Source organism: Phodopus roborovskii, unplaced genomic scaffold, assembly GCF_943737965.1.
Source record: "Phodopus roborovskii unplaced genomic scaffold, PHOROB, whole genome shotgun sequence".
In the NCBI taxonomy this organism is placed as follows: Eukaryota; Metazoa; Chordata; class Mammalia; order Rodentia; family Cricetidae; genus Phodopus; species Phodopus roborovskii.
The window spans coordinates 14,412,434-14,425,809 of NW_026125281.1; the positions used below are offsets into that span (position 1 = coordinate 14,412,434).

The window sequence follows — 13,376 nt, forward strand, 5'->3', positions numbered from 1 at the left end:
TTCAGGCGTGGGTCCGTGTCATGTTCCTCCCTCATCACACTGAACAGAAACGTCTGGTCTGCAGGCCCTGTGATCTGTGTAATCTGCTCATAGCAACACTTAAGCATTCCAGCCCTCCGTAATTCTCCTTCCATCGCCTTCTGTGATCACCTAGTTTGACATTTCAAGCATATGGCCTTTACAGGGGGCTTGGATTTCCTTTTCTGCCTTTCAGTTCACTCATTCCTACAGACTGTTTTCTGACTTTTTTTTTTTTAGCCTAACTTGCTTTTTGCAGAATGTCTTAAGCACCACAATAGGGATTCAGCAAATGTTTCTACACTGAATGAGCTTATTTTTTTAAACAATGTTCTAAAAATCAATGAGAAAAAAATACAATGAAAGTTTATACTTTCTGCCAAAAATTTTATTTTGATAACTATTGGTAGAAATATTAGTAGATTGTGTGTTGTTAAATGAAGATGATTTATTTCTATTGTCTAGCATGTGAAGAAAGATAAAAAAATTGTTTTCAGGATCGTTGGCTTGAGTACATCAATGGCACTGTTGGGCAATTCTTGCTGAGTGTTAAGATGATTTATGTAACAGACCAAAGCTTTCCACAGTAATACATTATAGTCTCAAGCTATCAACTCTTGTTCATGCAGACATAAAAGAATCAGAAAAATATCTAACTCTGAAGGTCTTCTCAAAAGAAATTAGAAATTGAATTGATGCTGTTCAAAGCCTTTGGGGAAAATCACCACTGCAATGCAATATCTTAACTTCAGAAAGTGTATGGTGAATATTTAGAGATGTCTATGCTTTGTTTGGTTTTGTATTTTGTTGGGCTTTATTTTATTTTATTTTATTTCTGCTGAATTTCTCGGCTCACTTTGCTTTCCATTGAGTTATTTGAATCATGCAGTGATAATGCTCAATAATAGAAGATAAGACGTGTTTAAGCACTGCATTTTTCTATCCTTGACTTCCAGGAATTATGTTACAGATTAAAAATTAAGGCATCCTGTATATGTTTGATGGCAGCAGTATTTATTTATCTTTCAAATAAAGTTCTATATGAGAACCATATTTTACAGCACTATAACTATAGCCATATTTTTAGTGTTTGCATGACTGCATGAGTCCATCACATAATTTAAAGATGTGTACAAAATGCCATCTTTGAATTCTTCTGAGTTATGGGACTTGTTGTCACCAAAGATTGAGTGCTATGCATAATGATTGCAATATGTGGTAGGCAAAATATAGTGCCCCAGTGGTAGAGGATTAGATTTTGAAAAAAGAAGAAAAGACGAAACCTGGATGGAACTCTTTATTATTTGTTCCTGGTGGGCATGAATTAACTCTCTAGCTGGGCGATAAGAAAACCTGGATTCTGTGCAGTCCAAAATAAAGTCAGCGCAATCAACATTCCACTTGCAGATGCAATGCTGTGGAATGGGAATACAAGAGAAAAGGCAGGCTGTAGCGAAGGAAATGTGGGCTGCAGACAGGGAAAACAATGTAAACAGGACACTTGGGGCATGGAGTATGTAAAGCAGAGTGGCTCCAGAAGTGAGCAACTGTGCAATTAAACAGTCAGGAGATTGAGACAGTCCAGAACTTAGGCGAGAACTCTCTTTTCCTGTTGCTCTGAAATGGTGGCTGGAGAAGGCTGCCATGTGGGATGGATGTTGGCTTTAGTCTATGACTAAAAGGCATGCAAGCAGATCAATGCAAAGCTGATGATAGCATTCCCCTGGTTTTTCTCTATCATCATCTCTTTAGTTGTAGACTTAGAATTGAACCCTTTCCTTAGCAATTTGCCAAAAATTGCCCTAGAAAGACCAACTCCTACACCCTGAATCCAGGACACAACCAGGAGGCTGGCAATATATTGTTTGTGTATTTTTTGCGTGGTCAGCCTGCAACCTCAGCAGTCCCAGGCTGCATGGCTGCAGAGGTCCTTCGGGAACCAAGTTATTGGCCTCTTCTCAGTTAGTCAGTCCCAGCATTCCAGTTTTCTTTGCATGCTCTCTGCTCCCTGGTAGTTTATTCTTTGATTTAATACATGCAGTTTAGGAACTGAGGAGATGGCTCAGTTGGTGAAGTGCTTGCCACACAAGCATGAGGACTTAAGGTAAATCCTCAGTCCATGGGAATGCCTGGTGCTTTGCCTGTGCCTATATTCCTAGAGCAGGGAAGATGGATCCAGGAGAATCATGGGAAACCACTGGCTAAACAGCCAGCTCAATAGGAAAGCTCTCAGTTTAGTGAGAAACCTTGTTTCAAAAATTAAGGTAGAGGGGCTGGAGAGGTGGCTCAACACTTAAGAGCACTGGCTGCTGTCACAGAGGACCCAGGATCCATTCCTAACACCTACATGGCAACTAATAATCATCTGTAAGTCTGGTTCCAAGGTATCTGATGCCCTCTTCTGGCCTCCTCTAGCAAGGCTGTCCCATGATACACAGACATATGCGCAGGTAAAACATCAATACACATAAACTAAAAATAATAATCCTCTTTTTAAGGTGAAGGATTGAAGAAAACATACAACACACACACACACACACTCACACGCACACACACGTACACACACCCATACAAACACATGCCTACACCATAGATACATATATACTACCAGCATGGATACACACACACACACACACACACACGCGCGCACACACACACACAAGCATACATACACGACAAGAAAGACATTCAGTCTAATTCCATTAGACTAAGTGTGAAACTTGATTTTGTTTGCTTAAATATTTGTTTAAGTACATTATATATAAATGAAGCATACTTTTCTCCATTATCAGATCTTACCAATGGCAAATAGATGGAAATGCATATACAATACATTCCCCAACATACTGTCTTGAACTGTTTGCTATTAGACATGACCCCGTCTAAGGCATTTATAAATCCACTTAACGACAGCCCCCTTTTCAGGCACATTTTATAGTGGAGAACATAGATTATTGAACTATTCAATGTATACTTTAAATGCTCTTAAAATCTCTATGAATTGAGTTTTAAAATAGGCTCAAGAGGAATAGAAAAGTTGCTTCAGAAACCAAACTCCTAAGTGCTCCAAGGACCCTAGATGCAGACTTATCTTCTGGACTCCAATAGCTGCCAGTCTTTTCCAACATGCTGTGACCACTCTCGTTGGGTACTGAAGGAATCACTACCACATGCAACACACCTACTTTCCATCAGAGTACTAGGCAGCACTTTCTAAGTGAAAGGCACAAATACCACCTTCTCGGGTTTTTAAGAAAATGAGTTGCAATAGCCATGGATTCTGTTACTCACAGCTACAAACATGCTCTCTTGAGGAGGATAACATTTTAAAATTGCTGTGTTAATGTTTCACACAGTCCCCTTGCAGCTTGAGTCGTCCATCTGGCTTTCAGAATTGACTGAGCCTTGCCCCACTCCACACTCACTGGTTCTTGGGTTCTGCAGGACACAGTGAGTGAGGCCCAGCACCGCAACTGCCATGAGAGCAACTTGTGTCTAAACACATTGAAGAGCCTGCAATCAGGGGAGTTAGCATCACTGGATCATCGCAGATGTATTTACATTAATTGCAGTGCTTTAGATTAGCTTATTTGCATGCCTGTTGTCAACTTACCTTTTAATAAGTTAAATTTCATCAGTACAATGTAAAGTATAGAAATGCACTTTTCCCCCTGACCCTGAATACTTCTCTTCATAGTGATGGTCACCAGTGACTTCCACATTTGCTAGGAACAAGGAAGTCAAATGGTTTAGACTCTAGCCTCTGATATGAGACCATAGATGGTGACTAAGAAGTCAGTACCACTTTAAAACTCCATGCCTAACTTGTTCTTCATTCTGTACCAGGCTCCAGCCTAAGAAAGCCTCCTAGAGCATGGGATGAACTCTTAGGTAACCTTTATTTCAAGCTAAAATGAAAAAGTGGTACTGTTGCCTTAAAGGAATATGGAGACCTCAGAAAGGGATGACATGATCATTGTTCCTGGGAGGGTTTCCAAATGGCTGACTGCTTAAAATTAAGGCTACTCTGGGAGAAGAAAAATACACGAGAAGCAGAAAGGGACCATATGAGTGAGCAAGTACTATATCTGGTCCTGTGTCAACAGGATGGCCTTACCTTAGCTTTCTCAGGCTGGTCCTTCTGGAATGTTCTGTTGCTATGATCAGAGTCCTTACTTCTTTAAGCAGACAATCCCAGAGGATGGGGCATCAGACTTGCCATGACCTGACCTCAGGCTCCCTAGCTTCATCCCAGGTGCCAGCATGAGACATAGGGAGTTAGGTTCCAACAGCTTTGAATGCCAGAGATTATAAACTCTGCATTTTGGATCATTTGTGTAACTCTGGAATGGTAAGGAAGCCAGGCCAGATCGCAGGACACTCAGACACAGGACAGTGCCCTCCCAGGACAATGCAGACAGACCCTTCTATCCAGCCCTCCTTGGTCTGTAACACCCACCACTCTTCTCATGGGACACTTTGGCTGTTTGACAACTGTGTGTGATGACCATTGCCCTCTGTGCTGTGACCTTGCCAAGGAAGTCTTAGGAATAAAAGATAATTATTTAAGCCTGTGAAATAATTGCAATATATCACAAGCTTTCTGGTTTTAAAGACCCAGTGTAGCGTTCATTTATTCACTCATTAATACATGCATTTAGTGGTCCCTCTTTTTATTCATTCAACAAATATTTAATGATGATTCAAACAAATACTTTCATGTGGAGTGAGAATAAGTATTGAACCACACCCTGTTGTGATTCAATATTGCAAACTGGATATATTATAAACCTCACTTATTAAAAACATCACAAATAAGATCTGGAATCAGAGTATACCTGCTATGTCATAGAAGCCAGTGTTGGAGATTAATTCATTTCCACATTTAAAAAATATTAGTCTGCCATTGCACTTTTTAAAAGTTCTGGCACATTTTCACATTTAAACAATTACAATGGTACTTTTATAGGGCATCAATTACTCTCTAATAGGTTCATGGCAGATAACCACATCATGGATTCTAATGTAATGGACAGAGCTGCTAAGTAACCTTATGTTGTTAAAATTCTTGACCCACATAACTATGCATTACCAGTTAAGTTGCAGAGTCTGTGGTTTTGGCATATAATTGTACGGATTAAATAACCTTAATGTGTAATTACATGAAAATAAACCATGTAGCTAAGCTAAATTGCAGTGCAATTGTTATCACCAAGTGTAAGTCGATACCAATTAAACCTTCCTTTAAAACTCCACAAATTAAGATTTAACTACCGAAGAAACTCTAGAATGTAAAGGCACTGTACATACCCTGGGTGAAATATCCCCAACTATTTTCAGAGGGTTAATGACACTTCTGAAATTAAAACCAGCTTTTTCTTTACCTCTGTTTTAGTAATGCCTTATTGAGGAAAGTTTTAAATAGGCATCGATTAACGTCTTAAACACTGTGTACCAAAAACTCAAGTTCTACAGTGCTGACAGAGAGACAGATTGTGAATTCTTGTGCTTATGTCAAGTAAATATTTAATCTTAGAGGATAGGATTTAGGACAAGGAGAAACATGCTATTGATAGTCATAACTCTTAAACTATGAAATTTTGTGTAACAAAGGTATTTTATGACACTCAGCCTGATATAATGGTAACGATTAGCCATGGTGCTCAGGTACACTAGTCTCTCATCTGCAAAGGCCTGGGTTGGATCACAACAAAGACAGAAAGAGGAGGGCAGGAAGGGATAAAAATGGCTTCTCTCCATTTCTCTTTATCCCCCACACATGGACTCAGTCAATCACTAAGGAACTTCTGAACTCCAGTTTCCGCATCAGGAAAAGGAGGAAGGCTTGCAAAAGGCAAGATGGTGAAAAAGGCCTTTGCCATACTTTATATGAAATAGTCCTGGCTAAACACACATTCTTTTCCCTTCTTCATGGGGCCTTTTTGTATCTTATATTAAATATTTCTTCGAGGAACTGTGAGCTGGGGTCTATATGTTCAGGGTAGTCAAACTCATAATTTTGATACAGAGCACTAACATGTTTTTCAGACAAAAAAAAATTGCACTACTAATGAAACACTAAACCCCTTTTTTTAAAAGCAGAATGCTGTATATTTAAGAAATACATGTGAAGAGAATGCAAATCTTCCTTTCATGGCCTTCAGATGGTACCTACAAGTTCTTCTCCATGGCCACTGCCAGACTCCAGATGTTCCAAGTAACTCTCCATTTAATTGTGCCTTCTGATGGCACCTACACAAATATATCAGAACTTGTCCAACATTTAGCAAGTGCAAGTTGAAGATTTCTTTCTGTTAGACAAATAGACGCCATCTGGAAAAAATAACCCCGGGCATTTGGACAGGGAGGAGAAAGCTTATTGGCTGAACACCCAGTGAACACAGAACACTACTTTCTTTGGATCCTCCACTTTGCCTGCTCATTTCAAACCTTACACACTGTAGCAGGCACTGTACATTTAGACAGGAGAACCTTTGTTACCCAGGCACACAAACATTGAAGGCCACTGGAATTTGAAAGATTGACTTGTAAGAATTATCTGGGCCAAAATGTTTCTTTTTGTATTATGACACCTGTTGGGCAAAATAAGTTCTTACTGACCCTGTATATTGATGTTAATTGCTAACAGTGTTTATTCAGCTCTTTCTACCATTTTCTACTTTTGCCACATTCTCACCTTAAACAGGCTTGTGTTCATACACTCTTGCTTTTCCTCTTGTATCTCTACCTGTTTTCAAGCCACTTTATAAAAGAACAGACTCAGACTCCGATGTGCTACTGACCTTACTGATTAACTTTCATTTCGCAATTAGTATTATATAATATTAATATTGTTTGTGTTCACCATGGAAGGGACTGAATTTAAGTGGTTGCAATATTATTAGCCTTAAGGATAAATAAAATAAATGTGCACAGAATTCGTGAGAGCAATCATCACTTTTATTTTGATGGTAAAATTACCATCTAATAGCATTTTAAAACTGTACCTAACTTTTAGTGAACACACCCTTAGGCACAGGCTTAACTTACTTTTTAACTAATAACATTTTTTTTAATTATCAACAATTAGGTTTTTCAAACTGGAAAGCAACTGCCCCAGACTTCTGGAATTTTTACTACATCCCATAATCTTAGCAGTAGGGAGTCTAATGAAACATGTTTGATCAAACCATTTTATGAATTGCCTTCTTTCCCCACAATTCTCATGAAAAAGTGTATTCAGCTAGATTAACACTCCAGAAAATTTTAATGAAATCATTGAAATCTGTTTGAGTTCACCTTCCTAGGAGAGTAAAGCCACATAACAGATGCAGGTTTTAGACCAAAGGAGGATGTCTCACAGGCAGGGGATGGCTCTCTGGTGAGGGATGTCTCACAAGCATCTTGTTCTCCATATATGAGGGACAAGCACCAGGGTGGTCCCAATGTTTGAATACCTTAGGAAAATCTGTAATGCTTCTGGTAGGTACATCTATAAGGTCACTGTGCTTCTGTGATCGATAACAGTGAACAAGTGGATGCTAATTACCATCTGTGTCACTCTTATCTTTCAGTCCTACCCTGGCCCAAGTCTGGAAAGTGAAGACTTTAACATTCCACCCATCACACCTCCTTCTCTCCCTGAACACTCTCTGGTGCACCTGAACGAGGTTGAATCTGGGTACCACTCTCTGTGTCACCCTATGAACCACAATGGCTTGCTCCCGTTCCATCCACAAAACATGGACCTGCCAGAGATCACCGTGTCCAACATGCTGGGCCAGGATGGCACACTGCTCTCCAATCCCATCTCTGTGGTAAGAATGAGCTTATCTAATTGTGCTTGGCTTGAAACTCGTAGGAAATGAAGGGACAGTTCCATGCAAGGATCTTTAAATTGTGTTGGTGGCCTTCAAAAACCAGGGACAGATTTTTAGTTACATCAGTGATCTCTGTAGATTTTGCAAATTTCTAAAGTCGTTTTTTATTTTACATTTAAATCAGTGAATTACTTGTGTAATCACTCATATTTGTCAAAGTACTAAATACTGTTGATGATGCTGTTAGGAAAAATGGCTTGCCAGAATTCAGATAAAAGGTCACTATAAATAGTATTGCTTCTGGGCTTCTGTCAGGTTCCTAGCAACAAGTAAGATCCCTGCATCCTCTGAGCATTGCCTGATGTCAGCCTCAATTTTGTTATTTGCTTTCTGAAATTCTACACGTTTACTTTGGAGAGGAGCAAGGAATGGTTGTTTTGTTTCTGTTTTGGAAGTAGAATTCAGTTGATTGAAATTATCTCTATTGAGATGTCTCAGTCAGTGGAACATTGTGTTACTTTGAAGTATCTACTAATGAAAATCTAGAAAACCTAGAAAATTAGCAAGATCCCACTCAGGTCCCCCTGACAAAATCGGGGCATATGTATTTTGATAAGCACTGGCTTATCAAAAAAATGATATTCATTCTGGTTTTTATGTCATCTACAAGCATACTTTTGGTCTACACTCCAAGAAGTAGGAACATATTCATGCTCCTTGGCCTTCGTTGTTTGACCAGTTAACAGACCAACCATTGTCACTTCCTGTCACTAAACAGCACTACCACAGGTTCACAAGGAATAAACAGATAAACTTGTTTCGGGAAACATGTTCCATAACACCATTCCCCTTGATGTGTGCAGATGTCTCTGTGTTGTGGCTCCATGGGAGGTTTTCTAGTAAAGATGAGTATAAGAAGATTGGGAAGGTTGAAAGCATAGTCAAAAGAAACCCCAACGTGACATTTCTGGGAGACAAAACCTAACACCACACAGCACAGAGAACCAAATTCAGCCTTTGTCTGGGTGGCCAAGAGGGGAAAACTCATTTGTAGTATTGTCAGAACTCAGAAGCACTACCATCACCAGACTGTCTAGATTATATTCCTCCTAAACATTGAAGTTGAATACTTAAAAATGCATGCAAATATGTGAATCTGAAAAAACAGTGTGCCAACATCGTCATCTTCTAAAATTTTTTATGTATGTAGTACATGTTTTCCTGCATAAATGTCTGTGTCATGTGTGTGAAATGCCCGAGGAGGCCAGAAGAGGGCATCAGATCCCCTGTGTCTGGAGTTACAGGAGCATGTTTATTGATTGATTGATTGATTGGTTTTTATTTTATAATCTTGACATAGTCCACATATACCTGGTGGTCACTCTCTTACGCAGTATAGATCAAGTGAGTGATTGCATGAGAATTTGGAAGGACTTTACTAGGATAGCAGTGAGGACAGAGGGATTGGGGAGGGTGCTGGTACGCCGTTATCGTATCATCCTCAAGTAAATATGGATCTCAAGATGCACAGCTCCTTATAAGTCTCCATTTTAATTATTTAAAACACACACCAAGGATCTCTTTGGAAAAGACTTTGCGTCTAAGGCTGTGTCTTCATACGTCATCATACTTTCTGGCAAAAAAACAAAAAAAAAAAAAAAAAAAAAAAAAAACCTAAAACTCTTTCCTAAAAAGTCAGCTCCTGTGCATAGGTCCACAGCATCACAGAGGACCCCAGGTGCTCCACAAACTCCACGCGCCACCTAGAAAATTCATTTTAAGATCAAGTGAGCAAGCAACAGAGCTCAGGTGGTTTTCTATGCTTGGAGATATGTTTACAAGTAAGGGCAGCTTCGGATAAGCACACTAACAGCCAGAAGAAACAGGTACTGTGGGCTTCACAAGCCTGATCCTGGGTGACTCTTTTGGAGTGGCTGAAATGTGTGAGAGAGAAATGTTTTCAGAGTTAAAATCCTAGACATGGTAATGTTCATTTGGAGATCTCTCAAGAGCTCCTCCAACACTGACCCGGCTGATCAGAGTCAACATTTGCAGATTCTCAGTGAGAGATTTGCTGTGGATAGAGAAAACCCTGTGACTAGAACCACACAGGGCAGTTTAAATGTACAATCACTAGTCTCAACTGTATTTTCCAGATGCAATACATGGAACCCGATGCTATTAAAAATTTTGATCCAATCTTTGTTTTTCCAATCAGGGTTTTTCAACTCTAGAACTTCAGTATTTGAATGAATAAATGAATGAATGAGGTGAACTCATTTTAATTCTTAGTTAGAAATTATATATATTTTAGATACTGTGATGCTCACTATAAATACATTAATGTATGTATGCATATTGCTGTTTGATATAATACATAATCTTTAGTGAGAGTATATCCTAAAGTTAAATTGCTACGGGCAACAGAATTTCCAATTTTGCTATTAATGAGCATTTTCTACAAGTATCTAACATGTTAGACATAAAACATTTAGTCCATAGCTAAAATATATATCTGTATGAAGTACTAGTATCTAAGTTTTACAAATGAAAAATGGAAGCTCAGAGTACTTCAGCGATTGCTCAATGGCTCAGCCAGTAAAGATTCTAAGTACATTTTCGGGGGAAATGGGGGTAATGATAGGCCTACCCTCACAGGGTTAAAGGCATCTGACAAATTGCTAAGACCACTCACGGGCTGCCACATAGGATGCATTATGTAAGCGTTGCTTAAATAAAATGGTTTCCCCAAGCCTGTGCCTGTGTGTCTCTTTCAGGGAAGTTAAAATGTGTGAGAGTGAAAACTTTTCAAAGACTTATTTATGCTTTGGTCCTTAGTCTTATTCACATCTGTCAGAATGACAGCAATAAGCTGGCCCTTCACTAAAGAAGTCTTTCCTTGCTTGGAGTGCCCTTGTATATTATTGCAGCTAGCATGGCTGTTGTTGAGCTAGATTGCCTCAGTCTAAATCATGGGGCCACCATCTACCTGCTATGTAGCCCTAAGCCACTTAAATAAACTTTTTGTGCTCTAGCATCCTCTCCTATCACATGGCTATAGCTGAGTGTAGAAACTCCTTCATCCTCATGGATTGCATGACTGTAGTTGGGTATGGTAGACCAGACCTGCAGGCCCAGATACTTCTGAGGCTGAGAAAGGAGAATGGTATATATCCAAAAGGTTGGGGCCAGCCTGAGCAATGCAGTGACACCCCATCTTTTAAAACAGTAAGCATGAAATTAGAAGGACATAATGCAATATTGAATCCCACAATGTGGTAATCATTACAGTACATTATAACCATTAAATGGTACATGGTTCATAATAGGTTTAAGTTTGTTCTACCAGGATGCCTTTCAGTTTAAAAACTTTTTCACCAGAGTATAAAATGTATATTGTCTTCTGCAGTTTACCAAAATCCTATGCAGGGGCAGCACACACAAGGGGAAGGTTCAGCCTTCCCAAATTTCCCCCCATTTATTTACTTATTGAAAATTCTTGCCTGTGCCATTTTATGGTCCACTTATTTTATATTATTACCCAGTACTTACTCAGTGCTCCAGCAGCAACTTAGATTTTGGCACTCCAGAAAAGATTACATATTCTTAAAAGAGCTCTGTTCCAAGAACAGGCCATAAAGCAGGTAGAATTTCTGTAGTACACACCAGTGGGTGGGTGCCAATTAGTTCGTATTCTCTACATTCAAATTCGACAGTCATTCATGACCCAACATGCAAGAGTTCCAATTCCTCAAAACTCCCCTGACTTGTTTTGGTAGAGGGCAATGGATTTGTCACACTTTTTGAGACGTGGAGTCCAGTTGGAAATGGCACGGACTCAGCTCACTAGAGCCTAGAAAGGCAGCAATAAAGCAATAAGGCAGTTTTCCCACGTTTCACTCTGGTACATTTCTTATAAAAGCATCCTTAAACAAAACATCCTCTCTCCGAGGCAGAAACCCCCAACAGGCTGATTGATGGCTCTGATCCCTTCCAGGCTGCCCGTTCCGTGTCCTTCTGAGACCACACACCCCTTGTCCCGACTCTAAGATTCACTAGAGTCATCACCGCAGTTACCTGGTAAGCATAGTTTAAGTGAGGGAAAGGTTTATTTTGGCTCACAGTTTGAGGACACAGCCCATCCTGGTGAGGAAGATGTGGCTCGAGGAGCATGAATCTCCAGTCATATTATTTCCAGACAAGAAACAGAAATGGATGTGGATGCCCAAGTATGTTCTCCCTTTCATTCAGCCCAGGACCCAAGCTAGTGGATGATGCCACTCACATTTAGGGTGTGTCTTCCCACCTCAGTTAACTCACTCTAGAGATGCCATTACAGATACTCCTGGCACAGCGGTTCTCAACCTGTGGGTTGCGAACCCTTTGGAAATTCACACTGCAGATATCCGACATATCATATATTTTCACTACAGTTCGTAACAGTAACGCAATTACAGTTATGAATTTGCAACAAAATAATTTTAGGTCGGTAGTCACCACAACACAACAACTGTATTAAAGAGTCACAGCATTACAGAATTTGAGGACCACCAGCCTAGAGGTTTGTCTCCTGGGTGAATCTAGATTCTGTAGAGATTTGAAGATCATAATTGAGTATTGCAGTTACTTAGTGACTTTTCTTTCCTGTTGCCCCTTCCCTTTTCTTGTCGATCTCCTGGTGGGATCTTATGGTGTAGCCCAGGCTACCCTTGAACTTGAAGTCTTCCTTTCCAAAAGTGAGATAGCAGGTCCACACCTTATTAGCCACTTTTTCCTGCTATGGCTTTGGCCATCTCCGTGTTGTAAGGGTTCCCCCCAAAGGTCAATCCGTTATAAAGATATTGCACAGTGGCTAATGTCGCTTCACTGTTACAGAGGAAGTGATGGGAGAGACGGCTCAGTGGTTAAGAGCACAGTTGCACTTCCAGAGGACCCAGGTTTGATTCCCTGCACCCACATGGTGGAGCAAACCTGTCTACCTACACAGGATCCAGTGCCTTCTTCTGGCCTACATGACTAGTACATGCCTGTGATGCACAGACACACATGCAGGCAAAACACCGATGTACATAAAATACATAAAATTGTTTTAAAGGAAGTGATGTTACTTTGTGTAGGTAGAAGGTGTTCATGTTGTTAGAAAGAGACTAGCAAGCTAGTTTCGAAGAAAGAAAAATAAGAACATGCCCCTGGTAAATATTCATGACTTCAGAAAAGTCCTTTGCTTTCTGGGAATGAAAACCAAGTGCCCCTTTTTTTGCTCCTCACCCTGATAGCAGCCACTGCTGAGCTTAATCATGGATTGGTGGAAGGGAAAAATGCAACCTTGTACAAAGTCATCCAGGCTGCTCGGCCTGGCCCATATGTGGCGATTGCTTGTTCTTTGTGCAGTCAACAGAAGCTCTTTCATACAAAGAAAAACTGGGTGAAGTTTTCAAATGGCCTCACAGAAAGGATTCATTTAGAAGCCTGGCTTTGTGAAGTGTAGCTTCTAATGGCACATTATAGGAAATTTACAATGAAAAAAGCAACAAAGGA

General features: G+C 40.0%; 1 protein-coding gene across 1 annotated transcript in view; it reads left to right on the forward strand.

The window, feature by feature from the left end:
- The window catches only part of Tox (thymocyte selection associated high mobility group box), a 292,509-nt gene that overhangs the window by 153,307 nt on the left and 125,826 nt on the right, over window positions 1-13,376 (forward strand). Inside the window, exon 3 of the mRNA XM_051196284.1 lies at window positions 7,593-7,835. Coding sequence (XP_051052241.1) covers window positions 7,593-7,835 — 243 coding nt within the window. The remainder of the gene's footprint in view (window positions 1-7,592; window positions 7,836-13,376) is intronic.